The sequence below is a fragment of the Oculina patagonica genome, chromosome 4 (genome assembly GCF_052425735.1).
Source record: "Oculina patagonica isolate OP01 chromosome 4, crgOcupat, whole genome shotgun sequence".
Taxonomy (NCBI): Eukaryota; Metazoa; Cnidaria; class Anthozoa; order Scleractinia; family Oculinidae; genus Oculina; species Oculina patagonica.
Window position 1 is genome coordinate 12419613 of NC_135761.1, and position 15354 is coordinate 12434966.

Here is a 15354-nt window from a genome sequence, read left to right on the forward strand (position 1 = left end):
AATAGTTTTCTTCGGTAGAACACCAAAGAAGTAATAAATCGAAAATAAACAAGGATGGCTACAACTGAGTAAGATTGTGACGGATAATAGATGGCAAACTTGAAAAAAATTGAATTTTTTCAAGATAAGCCGGCTTTATTATTCTCGACCCCAGAGCTGCTTGTCCCTCTTTATAGCTAGCTGTGCTCAAGAAACAAGTGGCTCTGGTAACACATGATTTGATTGGCTGGATTTTAACAAAAGGAACAACCAATCCCTTTGTTATACAAGAGTTTGAAACGGTTGATTTGAAACTCCCTTTGTTAAAATGTAGCCAATCAAATCAGGTGTCCCCCACACACGCTCTGCCGGCTAAGAGGGACAAACAGCTATGTGGACAAGAATGTCTTTAAATCTATTAGCTATACATCTTCTCCAAGATAAATATGACCCTACCTTGTTTCCAGGCCCCCTCTCAAGGGAGGGAAAGGAAAGAGGGTCTGGGAACATGTAATCAGAGCCATTGTGACGTCACACAGAGATTGTGTTGGTTTTGCAATATTTATTGTTATTATATATTCTTATATGTACAAAATACTTCGTTAAAGGAGAAAAATGGATAGCAATCAGAAGAAAGATTGTTATGGCCAACATTGAACAACAGTTTCTGTTGTACGTTACAAAAATTGCTGAAGAAATAACAAACAGATCGAAGGAAAAAGAAATGTTATAGAGCTAATGTACGATTATTAAAAGCATTTAGTCCCATTTACAATATACATGATGTAGAAAATATATCAAATAAAAGAAATTAACACTCTTGTCTGGCAGAATAAGCTAAGGCAATAGAAAACTGAATAGAAGTTTAAAATTAATGTTCTTCTTGGATGAAATGACATTGAACTATTTTTGAGAAAGATCCAGGTTTGAAACACACTTTTCTGATTTCTTACTTACAACATTGCCTTCTTTTGTTAGAGTACGCATGTTCTGCACATCATATTATAGGATAGTAAAGTAGGAAACCTGGGTATTTAGAGCTTTCTTGATGTAGGATATCCAGTTTAGGTTATATTTTCACAGGTTTTCATTGCAAAAAGCATGATGCTAGACTACGACCAGTCCCTATTTTTTTCGCAGAGTCCGTCGAGCTTGAAGCGAAAAATTTTTTGTTAGAGTCCGTCGAGCTTGTAGTCAGCAAAGAGAAACGATAGCTGGAAATACATCTGTGTTCGCAGGCTATCGAGCTTGAAGCGAAAAAAATGAATGCGCAGAAGGGAGGAGGTGGGGCGAGGCGAGAAGCAAAGCCTCCTCCCGATAGATTTGTTTGCATTAAATCACATTAAAACCCAGGTTTTCAGCAAAACTTTACCACGATGATGCACAAAATGTGTGCACACTAACAAAATTTGGAGGCAACATCTATTAAATTATGTGATAGACATTTGCCAGCCATAAGAATGTGGTCTATGTCCACATCTTTTCAGAAAACATCAGTGTGTGCTTTGTTGATAAAACATGCTCCATCAATAGGTCACTTTTTTATTTTCCTTAGCCTTGATTCAAAAATGAAGTCTAGTGCAAAATCTTGCAGGTAAAATGAGTAACATTAATCAAGCAAGTTCAATTTTTTCCATGATAGGTTTTGTACCAGGCATTAAATGGTCTTACTGACTTTTGTTGTAATGATAGCATTATGCCGCTAAGCTATTTGTAAGCTAACAAACTATAAGTATTTTGTAGAAATGTTGTAGCAAGAAAACTTGTAGGAGCTCTCATATGAGAAAAAAATTCCAAGCAAAATTATTTATAGCTTGACTTGTGCAGCGAGTTCAGTAGCTAATGCTTTGGACCAATCAGTAGATACAGGTGGTCTGTAGGCTGCGAAGCCAGTGTTTTGGAAAATAACCAGCTTTACAAGAAACCCATACATGTAGCAAAGCCATAATATAATCATGAGGAATCACTTGAAAACTCAGGATCCAAACTAGCTAAAAATGGGCCTTCAACTTTCAAAAACAATACCGAGGAACTTGCCAGGTCTGTACTCAAGACATTAATGTTTGCTTTAAGTAAAGGACATCCAAAGATACATGTATGCAAGGTTTCATAGCTAGCCACTTTTTTGTCAGCAAAACAGATACAACTTGATGTACATACAATGTATGAAGGGAAATGAAAAGTCCTTATCAAGCTAAATGCATCTCAAAACCATTAGTTAAACCAAAAACTCTTGTTATTCAAATAATTGAAGCTCAAAAAATGTCCCCTCTAAGCACAATGTACATGTGATCCAATAGACTGGGCTCTTTAAAGACAATCGGTAATGCCCTCAATCAGGATTCCATCTTCTGCAACAGTGTTGAAAAGTACACTTCTCAGAGAATTTGCACATCCCAGATCTTGGATTGCCACTAATCCTGATCACATTACTGCAATCATTTGTAATCTACACTCCCATCACAATTATTTTATCAATCATTTCCAACTGGATCTGTCAGTAGCTTCTGTATACCAGCCATAGGCTAAATGTATAAAACACAAATGCAAAAGGCATCCAAGCCACTTGACATAAACTGCAGCCAGAAGCAGATTGCAAACACTTGGCTTGACAAGCAGAACAACAGGAAATCTGTTAATTATGAAGATGCCATTGCCCCAGGTAATGGAGAAGCAATATCCAGGTTTGGAATGTCAAATAAATCACAGACACCTTCTGAATCGTCAAGATTGAAGTAGTAGTCGTGCTCGCCAGGTGGAGGTGATAAGCGAAGAAGGGGTGCATACACTGTGAATAAAAATTGCTGAGAATGTACAGTTCGATTCTTTGCTAAGTTTAATATCAAATTTTATTTTGCAAAACATGGAAAAACAGCACTGCATGAGAAAAAAAAAATGGCTCAAAAGCATTCTTATGAATGGTCGCACACTTAGATTTCAAGGGTGCACCAGTGTAAATCATTTCAGCTACCCAGGCCTACCCTATATTTTTAAGCAGTTTTTACAGGGAAATTAAATTTTTAACAGCAGAATACCCATTTCTTAATCATCCAAGAGAAACAGAAATTGGTTTGCAAAATTGGGAAGTTCCACAAATCGGGGAGGGGGGGGGGGGTGGGAATTGAAGTGTTCAACTAAGGATTGGAAAACAAATTATTTTTGGTTTGAGTTATCAGGAAGTTTGAGAAATCAAGATTCCACTGAAGTGATAAAGACTGATAGTCACTGCATGTAATAAACTTGATGTTAAGTCATAGGCCTTATGGTTAGGCCGGTGTTGAGATCTGGATAGATAAATTTGAGTTTGAACTCTGGCTAGACACCTCACTCTCAAAGTGTCTCTCTACTCCACCCAGGGGTGACCTGACAAAATCCTGGGGGTGGGGAATAACCTACAATGGACACGCATCTCATATTTCAGGCAGAGTAGCAATACTCCAAGTAACTTTGTGTTGTATAAATTGAAATAAGCTCTGACAGCGCAGGCCACTTTGGTCAGAGTGTATCCTTTACAATCTTTAGTAAACAAACCCCTTCAGGCAGCTGGTATATTTGAGGGTAAAGCTTGAGGCTGGAAGATTGTCTGAAAAATTAACAGTTGGCTGAGAAGCTAAGCTTTGAGGGAACTGTTGGCAGTTGTCGATTGATTAGGTTGCGAGGCAAAATGACATGTTTTTTCCAAGACAGAACGTTGTATTCTCACCAAGCAACCTTTGTAATTTAGTCTTGCAACCTAATCAATCAACCAACAAATGCGACAACTGAGACCGTTAAATGCTCAACCTGAATCTACTGTTCGACTACTGATTTCAAAGTCCATTGACTACCTCTATGCATTCATACATGTAAGATGTTGAGGAGATGCTTAACCAATTTAAATTCTGGAGGGAGCATAAAAAAGCGCTCAAAATTCAAAAGCTTGTAAGCATACCTTCTGCTGACATAAACTCTTCCATAACTTCTTCAGCAATACTGGGTTCTGAGAAAGAAACAGAAAGGTACCTTACTGGTTTAGTTTTGATAGGAAGAACCAGAATGATTATCTTTAAATTAGATGTTTTGTTCTGTCTGTTTGAAGAAAACCTGTCGTTTTGGGGGATGATCTTCATGAATGGACCGACCAACAAAATCACAAACTTTTTTGATAAACACCTGAGTGAGTGGTGCTAATTAAAAGAGTTCGTGATTTTTATAAGCCAGTTAAAAACACTTCTAAAAAAAATGCAGTTTACAAAACAACAAAATAACATTTTACCTTTGAGGCTATTTCCAAATATAATGTCATTAGCAACCTCTTTAAGCTCATTGGCTGAGGACAGAAAAAATAAAACCTTAAACCTCTGAAACCGACATGAAAAGGGAGGTTGAAAAGCAAAAAAAAAAAAGAAGAAGCAAAAATGAGTTGCTAAGTCCTCAGAAAACATTCAGGGATTGAAAACACTTGAATTCCAACCTGCCCCTAGCGAGAAGCAGCTCTTATTTATTTTTTTTTTTTTTTTTTTTTTTTTTTTTTTTTTTTTTTTTTTTTTTTATAAAAATTTTTTTTTTAAATTATTTTAAAAATTACTTGCCTGGGACAATTACATGCTTGTCTTAACTTACTTGTTTATCATTGAGTCAGCCTGTGACTTGCATGGGCCTTTTCCCATTGGCCAAGTGAGCATGAAAATTTATTTCCCCGGCAGGAAAATCTACTAGTCCTAGACAGAACTTCCCCCCTGTACATGGTGGTTATTCCTAAACCTTCTTTCACAGCTTACACAGTGTAGATATTTTAGCAAACGACAGTGTTTGAAATATTAGTCATTGTTTACAGGAAAACCACATTGCCGCAGGACAAAAAAGAAAGTAGATGTATTTGACAGCTTTATTTTTAGTCAGCAGGTGAAAAGAAGCAGTGTAAGCACTTGGTTGAAGTTATATCAGGTCAATTTGTTCGACATCAAATTTCAGTAGAGTCGTGAGAAATTATAAATATTATGATTTTAGGCTGAGCCACCCATGTCACAGACCATTTCATACTTACTGTAAATCTAATTCCTTAACAACCCATAAAGAGGGAATACAATACCTCTACTACTCTCAATAACTTCAGTCTTGACAGCTCCCAGTTTAGCATTGACATCATTTGTGTGTTTAGAATTGGCATTAGTCTCCATGGGTTCTTCACCACCCTTCACTGCTGCATGGTTGTTTGAGTTGATGTCATTAGCTGGCGGCGGCACGGGAGTTACGACAGGGCTGTTAGCAGCAGCATCCTTGTTCACCAGAAGTACATGGATTGGACCACTCTGAGACTTCAAATGGATCTGGTATTTTTTACTTTGTTGAATTGAGCTTGGGGTCTTGAGAGAGAAAGTAAAAAAAAGGTTAAGATTGCATTTGAGCCAAGTGGCCCAAAAGGCTGGAGCTTATCCCAGTTTTAGTAGCATGAAGTGACTAGGAGTATTTCTAGTTCCCACTGGATGGGATGCTTGTCCATCACAGGGTTACCCCCAGCAGTAAATTTGCCAGTGCCCATTTATACCCCTTTGTGGAGAGAGACCCTATGAGAGTAAAGTGTCTTGCCCAAGAACACAACCCAGTGCCCCGGCCAGGGCACCAACCTGAAACGCTCGATCCAGAGTCTAGCGCATTAAGCATCAGGCCACCACGCCTCCCAAGAGAGAAAGTATCATTATAATAATTTATTTATACATGTATTTATTAAATTAAAAAGCCATGACTTAGCTTTGTTCAGTTATCAAAATGCTTAGAAAGTGATAAGGATGCACAAGAAATAGAGAAAACCATTTGCCCAGGGTTTTCAACAAGATTTAAAATAGGTGCCTGCCCATGTGCAGCACCCACCAGAGAGCAATTTAAAAGCTGAACTTCTCTACAGACTTAGTCTGAAATAAAATTGGAAGTACTCATGGGACTCAAAGGGTTAAGGATTCTAGTACTATTACGGGGCTGCAAATAACAGTCGGTCATCGGACATTGGCCGACCAAAATATGCTCATGTCCGACGAAATGCCAAGTGTGGTCGGACATGAGGTCCAGACAATTTTTTAAATGTAAATCATTTTACGGCAACAATGAATAAATTCAACCTTTTGTTTTTGGTAATGTCCGACCACAATTTTGTTTTGTCTGACCAAGATGGTGTCTTAGTAGGACATACAGTTGAATCCCGATAACTCGAACCCTCAGTAACTCGAACTCCCGCTAACTCGAACCTTTTTCGATTCCCCTTCAGGTCATTTTCTAACTAATTTTACCCTCAGTAACTCGAACTCCCGATATCTCGAACCTTTTTCGATTTCCCTTGAAGGTTCAAGTTATCGGGATTCGACTGTATTTCAAGTGAAAAAACTATTTGCAGCCCTGCTATTATGATTGCATTTCTCTGGTAAGTGTAAGCAAGCCGTCAACTTACTGTCTCTGGGATTGGAACTTCAAGTTGCGTTCCAGATGGTGCTTGAACAACCAGCAATGTGTCCCCTCTAAAACTGTGGCATACGTCTTCATAGGTGACGTAAGCCAGCTGTTCATTCTCAGGATCTTCTGAAACATTCTTTAGACTTTGCTGAACCCACAATCTTTGTTCATCAAGTTCTCTTTCCTTGTCTTCTAGTCTTTCCAATTCTCCCTTTAGATGTACAAGTTTGTCTGATATCTCTCGCGTGTTACATCCTGGCCCAGCTCCCCTGTGAAAAAAGAAGAATAATCAAACAGTTAAATTACCGCAAATAGACCAAAAAGTTTATGTTAATCATGGCCTATTATTATTAATGTGTAATTTACCAAAAGGAGGTTTTCAAGTGATTTTACAAGGCACAAACCCAAGCATAAGCACAAGTACAAAATTCAAAATATTTTGATTCTTGATTAATAATAGTAGTTGCATTGCATAGTTGCCATCCTAAAAAGTAGGCTTATTAATAAGTGTTTCACTTGTTCACTTGTTGCATTGGGAGTGATTGCTGACCCTAAAGGCTCAATTTTAAGATGGTGGATAGGTACATGACAAAATATTGTTATTTTTACGCACTGTACCAATTTGAAGCAATCATAAGTTAATGTATGTTGTATCTGTTAAACAAGAGTAGGGAAAGAACTTTTATACTTATAATATACTTATAATTTTCATCCCAGAATTTCTGCAGTCATAATGACTCCCTCTTTACTCAGGCTTTTAGCCAGGTGGGAGTCCAGGAGTCCTGTGGACGGCCACTTATCACAAAAATTTAATATGAATTACTGTATACAGAGGTTTTTACCAGCAAATTTGGAAGTTTTTAGACACGTTTGCACTCATAACTGCAGAAAAACACCTTGCATGCTGCTCAGGCCCTCCTATGGGGACAAAGTCAGGCTTTATAAAAATTTTGGACTCCCACTTTTTATATCCTGGCTAAAAGCCTGTCTGTACTGCTCTGTAACAAAAGTGGAGTCATTTGAAAAAGTTTGGCATAAAATATGCAAAATTGGCTGTATTTGCGAACCCTGACGGTAATTCCAAAGGGCTTGACGAAATTACAGAAACTCCAAACGGGCAAAGGGTGGTTAAAATATGAAAGCATATTTTCTGGAATCCCCCATTCACACTGATGAATATGTCATCATAATTACACTGACCATATTTTGATGAAGGAGTTATCTAGGAACGTTCATTTTGAACAGCATTTAAAGCACTCCGAAAATACTATTCACCACTTTTTGTTAATTATTTTGATTGCAATGCAGCAAAATCTCTAAGAAGTGAGACTAAAACCGCTTAATTAAGACTTACACACATTTTACAGCTTTCCTATGTTTCTTGCCGACTACATGTATTTAATTTGCTTCAAGTTTTGATTGGTTCACTCGATTGTCTGTGTTCTTTGTGATTGGTCAGAGCAATTACTTTGGTTTTGGTTTTAAGACACTCAGTTGAAAATTGCTCGAAGATGAATGCATTAATTTAGTTAGGCACAACAGGACGTAAAATTGCGCCTAATGCAGCCCCTATGCTTTTAAATTTTTCACTTTGGCGACGAAATCCTGAAAATTGGTTGCCAAATTGGCGACTAGAATTTGCATGATTGACCTCAAATTGCATTCATTTCAGAAGCCATGCATTTGCCAGGCCAGTCAGGCTTAATGCTTGAATTAGCTGTTAGCTGTTGCAGTGTAAGTGAAAGCATGAACTCTGCATGGCATGTACTAAAACCCAAAACAAAGAAACGAAACCACCAAAATGAGTGAAACAACTGAAACGACTGAAATAAGCAAAATGAAACGAAATCACCAAGACAAGCAAAACCCATAACAATTTGCTATCAATATACAGGCTAACCGGAGTGGAAGGTGCACTCCGGTTAGCCTGCTTACTGTTAGCCCTCAATAATTGTAATGGGTTTTGCTTGTTTTGGTGATTTTGGCAATTTCATATTGGTGGTTTTGTTCCATTGTTTTAGGTTTTAGTACTTGCTCGTCTGCACTGGGCATGATCTTGATAATTAAAAGACAACTTGCAATATTTATGGACCAGGGCCAATGGATGCAGAGGAGGGAATATCATAAATAATATTTGTTTATCAAGAAAGCAATGAAATCTCAAAATTTAGCAATCAGAATCCCTTATCTTAATTCCAATCTTTAATAGGGAATATACAGAGCTAAATTATAAAAGTAGAGTATGTTTTGGCGGGAATCCAGTTAAAATCCCAATATATTTTATGTGGCCATCATTAGGTTGTCCTTTCACATTAAAGCTCCACAATCACGCCACAAATATAACGTCACAAGATTTTTAAAGTGCAGACGAGATCTTAGTGATTTTGAATGTTTAGAATAAATCAAAACTTGTTAAAGGGTATTTAAGGATACCTTTAATATAAATTTATTTTCCTACGAGGTACGCACTGTATTTTAACCGCAAAATCACTGAACGATCACACGAAATTTTTCCGACTTCCTCTTTTGTTTTAGCTTACATAAGCTTACCTAAACAAGAACATTTTTCGCAAAGGTAACACACTTTCGATGTAAAATAGCATTGCGATCTGTCTTCGAGAGAAATTAATTCCATTTCTTACACACATTTTCTATTTACCGCGTCCAGCAAAGGGCGCCAAAATAATGGCGGTAAACGAGTCTTCGAAATCAAGTTTGCGCGCTAGAAACACGCGTCCGAACGCTAATAAGCGAAGAACTCAGAAAATGTAAGATTTCCTTCGCTCTAGAAGTATGATCGTATCAAAACAATTGACAAATAATGGGATTTAACCGTAACAAATGTTGGTTGTGCGAAGTTCGGTGATAAAATTCTGCCACTGCACGTCCCGCGAGATTAAGGGAGCTGCGATGGAATTCGTTCGTCGTCCCGCGCGATTGCCTTTGTCACATGAAATAATTTCCCCTTTATATTTGTACTTACTTCCATTGAATGCTATTCTTCGATTTCTTCTCGATCAGTCCAATTCCTTCAAGAACATTTGTAATGTCGTAAATCCTTCGCTTTTGACGAACAGCAAGAGTATCCGCTGCCTAAAATCGACAAAGGTAAACACTTCAAAAGGTGAATGCTAAATGCAACGGGGGCACAAAGGAAAGCCAAGCCGAACACGAAAATTTCTTCTTTCGCCGGTCGGAAAACCCAGATTTCTCCATGTACTCACCACTTTAAGATCTAAGACACCATCTTTGGCTTCTTGCAGCAAACTAACGAATTTTGTCGTCAATAAACCGAGAGATTTTTCGTGTCTGCTTGGCGTTCCCGGAGAACCGAAATCCGCCATGATAGCCGAGCTGCATGCTGCAAAAAGACCGTGCGTTGATATGATTGGCTAATGGTGAAATTTAAATAGTGCGCCCGTTGGAGTCGCCTTTGATGCGGTATTTCGAGCAGGGGAGGGCTGTTTGCTTTGTTTTAGCTTGTCGCATTTACCGTAGTTTTTCTGCAGTTTGAATTTTAAAACAGCATTTGTTCGAGAGAACATGTAATTTAATGCGTATAAAGAGATAAATTTGTTTGTTTTAACTAAATAACGCAAGAACATTTAAAAACTAAAATGCCAAGATTTACCCCACCCCGGTACGTTTTGTCCACGATTCTTCGTTACCAGGGTCCCAAGACATAGTCGTCAATTTTTTCCCGCGCGCGGGTTTTTCTGGGGACCGCACCTCAAGGTCAAGGCAAACTTTCCCCGAACAGGGAAAGAAATTCTCTCAATTTGCTTAAAATATTAACATTTTACTGTATAAAGACAAGTTTAATACAGCGTTTAAGGTAAGTTCTAGCTTTAAATCTTTCCAGAGCCAGTTTCTAATTTCACTTTTACGCTTTTATGCTCGCGAGATGAGTTTTTATTGCAGCTCAACAGGAGGGGGTTTTCTTTGTTTGTTTACATGTACTGACAAGAAATTTTCGAGGCCGTCAAAATGAAGTTCTATATCCAGTTTCTTCCTTTCAGGCATTTTTAAAATTATAGTAAATTGGCGCCCCAAAAATACTTTTATTTTTGCTGAACTAGAGTGGATAAATAAATATTTCCGAGGAAGAAGTATTCAGTGCATTGACACCTTCAGGCAACACCACGAAAAATAATTAAAGAACTATCATGCAAGCAGGCAAGGTTTGTACACATTTATTTCAATGCACATTTTGTTGTCCATTTTATGACTTTTATATTCCTCTTTATTCGGCTTTCAACCCATGCCATTTTTTTTTTTTTTTTTTTTTTGGGGGGGGGGGGGGAGGGAATAACGCCCGTACGCCTATGCCTCCCTGGATTTTAAAATACTGCTACCTACCCTTTCACCTCCCAATTCCCATAGCCTGCTCATCCTCCTTTTCTTACAGGTTTCTGCCCCAGTGCATGTTACCCCATCAGTGTAAAGGCAACCGCCATTAAAAGGCTATTGCTCCTAACCCTGGGACAAATAACCCGAGAGGCTCACAAATCACAACTTGAGTGAGAAAAATGGGCAGGAGCACCATAGGAAAGCCTGCCAGTTTGTACTCTCCTCATACTTCTCACGTCTTAAATATGCTCATGATCAGGTAATCCAAAATTAGCCTGGCGAGGATCCCATTTAGGGTATGAAGCAAAACTCATGGTTGCTTCACATGCTACAGCAAGTAGAGTTCAGTACTAGCACTACCAGGGGTAGGGGGACTCCCATATAAAAAAGAGACTGGGATGCTTGTTATCTCGCATAAGGGTGCAAATTACAGATTTTGATCTCATTTAACGTAATGGGGTGTTCAGGGCAGAACACCAAGAAACCTTGAGCCACCCCCAGATTGGTCTCCTTTAGGTGTTAAATTCAAATTGCCCTGTGAAATAAGAAACATGTCATCAGTGCAAAGTTTTAAGGACGGTGCCTACTAATAACGAGGTTTTTTTGCCCGGCCGATGACTATGCAAGAAATGTAGATGTTATCAAGGGCTACTAAAATCCAAAAAGAAAATTGGGGGTAGCCACGCAAATTTTCGAGATAATTAAGTTTGAAAACTGGAAAAAATGCTGACGTGGCATTTTAAAAAAACGTAAAACAAAATAAAATTTTCTTGCAAATTCCATTTGAAATTAGTTTTTCATGCACAAAATCAACATTAAATATAACAATCTCTAAAACAACTTACAAATAATGTATTTGAAACTGCGTGATCCACGATTTTATTAACAAAATAATTGTGTTTGAGCAATTTTTGACTCTAACAGCTCTCACTTGCACGGCCAGAAAATTGGCCTAACTTTTTTTTTTCACTTAATCACAAATTAAACAAGCGCTCTATAGACTTTCCGCTTCCATTTTATAAAATAAAAAGTAGGGGTCACCACGCGTTTTTAAAAGTTATACGAGTTCTTTTCAAGCTTTATCAAAATCGTTTTTGGGGTCTGTTACATTTTTCCTTTCCCCTCCCTAGCGAGTAAAATATTTGCATCTCGCGCGCGCACGCCATATATAGTTAGCAGTTTGCGAGTTACATTTAAGCGCTTAGCGATTTGTTTTTGACTGTTAATGTGACCATTTTTAGAGGTCAATGGGAACTAAAATGTTGCATTTCCGCTGTACCTGGCTTAGTATATGTCCACAAACTGGATTTCGTTGCAGCAGAAATCTTTCTTGATTTTTAGTCACGCGCTTGGTCGCGTAGTTGAATTCGTCATTTTGAGCGAGCAAATTAGTCAAAAGCGCGCGCGTCCAGTGTGTTCGATGCATTGCGTGATGCGCAGAACAAGTGCGCAGTAACAATAGGAGGCACTGTCCTTAAGAAAGCCATCAAGACCTTTTTATTTTCAAAAGCTTTTTAATTGTACATTTCTTTTTATAGTTATTAATCCATTTTAAACTTTTTTGGCTTGTGAATTTAAATTTTAAATTTTTAGCTTTTTTTATTTTTTAATTATATTGTAATGCGCAATTGAAAATTTTTAAATTGATAATTGCGTAATATAAGTTAATTATTTATTATTATTATTAATAATTATTATTGCCCAGTGAAGTCACCCTCTCCAGGAGCCCATTACCCGGAGCATGCAACTTCCATACTGCATCTGTCAATTACGGCCTTTTCACAAGTTAAGTTATTTTTAGATACGATTTTCCTGCGAATTGGTTTCGGATAGCCAATTACAAGCGACTTTGTATTTGACTGTTGATATGTAACTACAGTACCACACCCATCAAAAATGCTAAAATGGTGGATACATGCGAGGAAGTATTCTGACAGTATTTCAAGCGATGATTTTAGTATTTCTTCACAAAATAGTAGCTAACTTCATCGAATTTGATTTTCGCAGGAAAGGCTTAGTTAAAAATAACTTTACTGTGAAAACGCTATTCCACAAAATTACGCTCCGGGGGTAATGAGCTCCTGCCCTCTTGCGGTATTTACTATAAAGAACTGGTAAGCCAACTGGGTCCATTTTAAGGTCATAACTTTTGTTGGTACTTTTTAGGGTGAGCCATGTTTAAACATTAAAAGGAGTTCAAGTTTCATTTGTACAGGGGAGTGGGGAGAGGAAATTTTTCACATGGCTATTCTGGGGGGCTACCTCCTTTCCTCTTGTTAATACATACAGCCATCCTCTCCCCCCATCATTTGATTTAGTTCCCAGGGGGTACTCCTTGGAATTTTTGGCGGGGGTGTGCCGCCCACATCTCCAAATCTAGACCCAATTTCAGACCAAAAAATGCCATTTTCCACACCCGTTTTCAGACCTGGCCTCAAAAATCCATACCCGTTTTCAGACCATCAGTGCTGAACGGAAGTCAACGTAACAAAGATGAATAGGTAAAATTTAGCTGGAATGATATATTTTAGATAGGGTACCTAAATTCTATTAGCTAAAATAAACGCCCAGCTAAACGAAAAAAAGATATCTTAAAACTGAATTTTCAGTTCAGGTATTAGAAAAGCGATTTTATAAAGATTTGTGTCTTGCCGTGCGCGGTTAGCCGTTATTTGGGTCGTCACGGAACGCTTTTCCTCCCCTTGAATAGGGTGTCATTTTTCGGTTTTGGGCCTTTAAAAGGGTATCAATTTTCGCTTTATTTATCCTTAAATAGGGTCAGGGTTTAAGAACCCTGGCCGCACATCCCTATCCGAAATTTATGGGAGTACCCCCCCCCCCCCCCCGGGGCCATACCCTTTGGGGCGGCACATACCCATATACCTGATATAGGGGAGTACCCCCCGGACTTTAGTTCTAACTAAATCAGCTTATTTCTCAACTTTTTTTCTGATATTTCAGAATGACACCATGCAGTAGGTATCATTTGGAATTGTCACCAAAAAGGGTTTAGATGCTAATCGCAACTTACCGGTATGTAACAAAATTCAAATTATGGCTAAAATATTGTTTCTATTGTTTGTTTGCTTCTTTTCTTTTAAACTTATAAAATTGTTTTATTTGTTATTGTTTTACCCGCACTTGAAAGTTACACAAAAGCATGTGAAATTAACATTCAGCAATGAATGGGTTAAAACATTTTGTTGAAAGTTTTGAGCTAGCCCTTAGAACTTTTAAAACATTTGAGCCAGAAGCATTAGTTTCATTACATTTTTAACAGCTTTGTTTCAAGGTCTTAAACTGGATCCACTACACGCAAACGCTCATGATCAAATTTCGGTACTGGGGGAGCTGCAGACCCCAACTTCCCCCCCCCCCCCGCACCTTGTACGCATATGCTATGCGTGGAGGAGGGAGGCCTCAACTGGTGTCTAGGAGGCCAGGGGTTCGTTTCCGGGCGGGGACTTAGATTTTTTTGTTTGTCCCATGCTAGTGTCATTGTTGAACAATTATAATTCATCTTTATTATTTAAATATCACCCAGCTTAAAATTTACCTTTTTTATTATTATTTAGTACATAATTGATGATTTAGACATTGCTGATCCTAGCAGAACTAGTATGCAGGACGAGTGTCTTTTTTATCAACCTAGTAAATGCCCCCCCTCACCACATGTCTCTCGAAGCTCAGTTGGTTAGGGCACCCTTGGAACTGGGATCTGGGAGGCCATGGGTTCAATTCATGTTGGGACTCAGATTTTTTCTTTGTCCCATGCTTGTGTCATTGTTATACAATTCATCATCATCAATGTCTTTAATTTATACATTATCATGAATGCCAACTGGTCAGTCTGCATACCGTATTTACTTGAATAAGTGCCGCCGCCCTCGAATAAGTGCCGCATTTAGAGCAAAAAAGTTAATAAGTGCCGCCCCCGAAAAAGCGCTGTAGTCCCGATGCGGCGCTTATTCGATTAATTCCGTATAACTAAAAAAACACTACAAAGCATCTCTAACACAGTATTGGCAAATTTTTTTCATCAAAAGCGATGTTCTTCAGTTCAAAAAGATTTATTAAAGTTCTCTCAGAATTCTTGCAATACGCAGCTCTGTTGTGAAGGCCTTGCTTAAAATTGCAGTGACATTTTGTTAAAGTGCCAGAAGGGACGAATGGTGACAATCAAGAGATGCTCCTGTTAGTTACTGTAAAATTTTCGTTCCGATATAAGATATACCGTTAAAAATTAAAAGAAAAGATTTCTTTGTCGCGTCCAATTTTCAAATAAGCGCCGCCCTCAATTAAGCACTGCCCTCGAATAAGCGCCACATCTGAGGCACGAAAAATTCAATAAGCGCCACGGCGCTTATTCGAGTAAAAACGGTATGGCTAATTTTTCTGAGAAAAGATTAATTTTGATAAAAAAATAATTTTGATAAAATAACTTCTGTTCCAGATTTTTATGCAAGGAAAGCCATTTCTGATTTGCTGTGAAAGCTTGCCATTCACTTCATCTGGTAATGCAATATTTTTTAATAAACCATCTGAAAGCAATGGTCACACTACACATCTCCGCGGTCTGGCCAAGACCTGTATGCGGCAAGT

At 38.2% G+C, this 15354-nt stretch overlaps 1 protein-coding gene and 1 long non-coding RNA gene across 3 annotated transcripts in view; one reads left to right on the top strand and one right to left on the bottom strand.

Moving 5' to 3' along the window:
- Positions 1-531: 531 nt before the first annotated feature.
- On the bottom strand, positions 532-9761 carry LOC144651526 (transcription factor E2F5-like). Of its 2 annotated transcripts, XM_078511489.1 has the most exons (7): positions 9627-9761; positions 9386-9495; positions 6401-6671; positions 5051-5324; positions 4235-4288; positions 3911-3958; positions 532-2767 (listed from the first exon to the last, which is right to left on the bottom strand). In XM_078511489.1, exons 1-7 carry the CDS (start codon positions 9744-9746, stop codon positions 2619-2621), a joined length of 1026 nt encoding a protein of 341 aa, XP_078367615.1. In that variant the 5' UTR covers positions 9747-9761; the 3' UTR covers positions 532-2618. The 2 variants fall into 2 exon arrangements, with proteins under 2 accessions (XP_078367615.1, XP_078367616.1); XM_078511490.1 differs by lacking the exon at positions 4235-4288.
- A 364-nt stretch (positions 9762-10125) lies between these two features.
- LOC144651572 (uncharacterized) overlaps positions 10126-15354 on the top strand; it is a 33670-nt gene continuing 28441 nt past the window's right edge. Inside the window, exons 1-3 of the long non-coding RNA XR_013570342.1 lie at positions 10126-10237; positions 10482-10583; positions 15206-15266. This is a non-coding gene — a long non-coding RNA (uncharacterized LOC144651572). The remainder of the gene's footprint in view (positions 10238-10481; positions 10584-15205; positions 15267-15354) is intronic.

Coding starts and splice junctions, on each gene's coding strand:
- LOC144651526 (XM_078511489.1), bottom strand. CDS start 9,746: ATGGCGGATTTCGGTTCTCCGGGAACGCCAAGCAGACACGAAAAATCT. Junction 5,325..6,400: donor AAGTTCCAATCCCAGAGACA/GTAAGTTGACGG, acceptor TTCTCTCTCAAG/ACCCCAAGCTCAATTCAACA. Junction 3,959..4,234: donor ATTTGGAAATAGCCTCAAAG/GTAAAATGTTAT, acceptor TTTCTTTCTCAG/AACCCAGTATTGCTGAAGAA.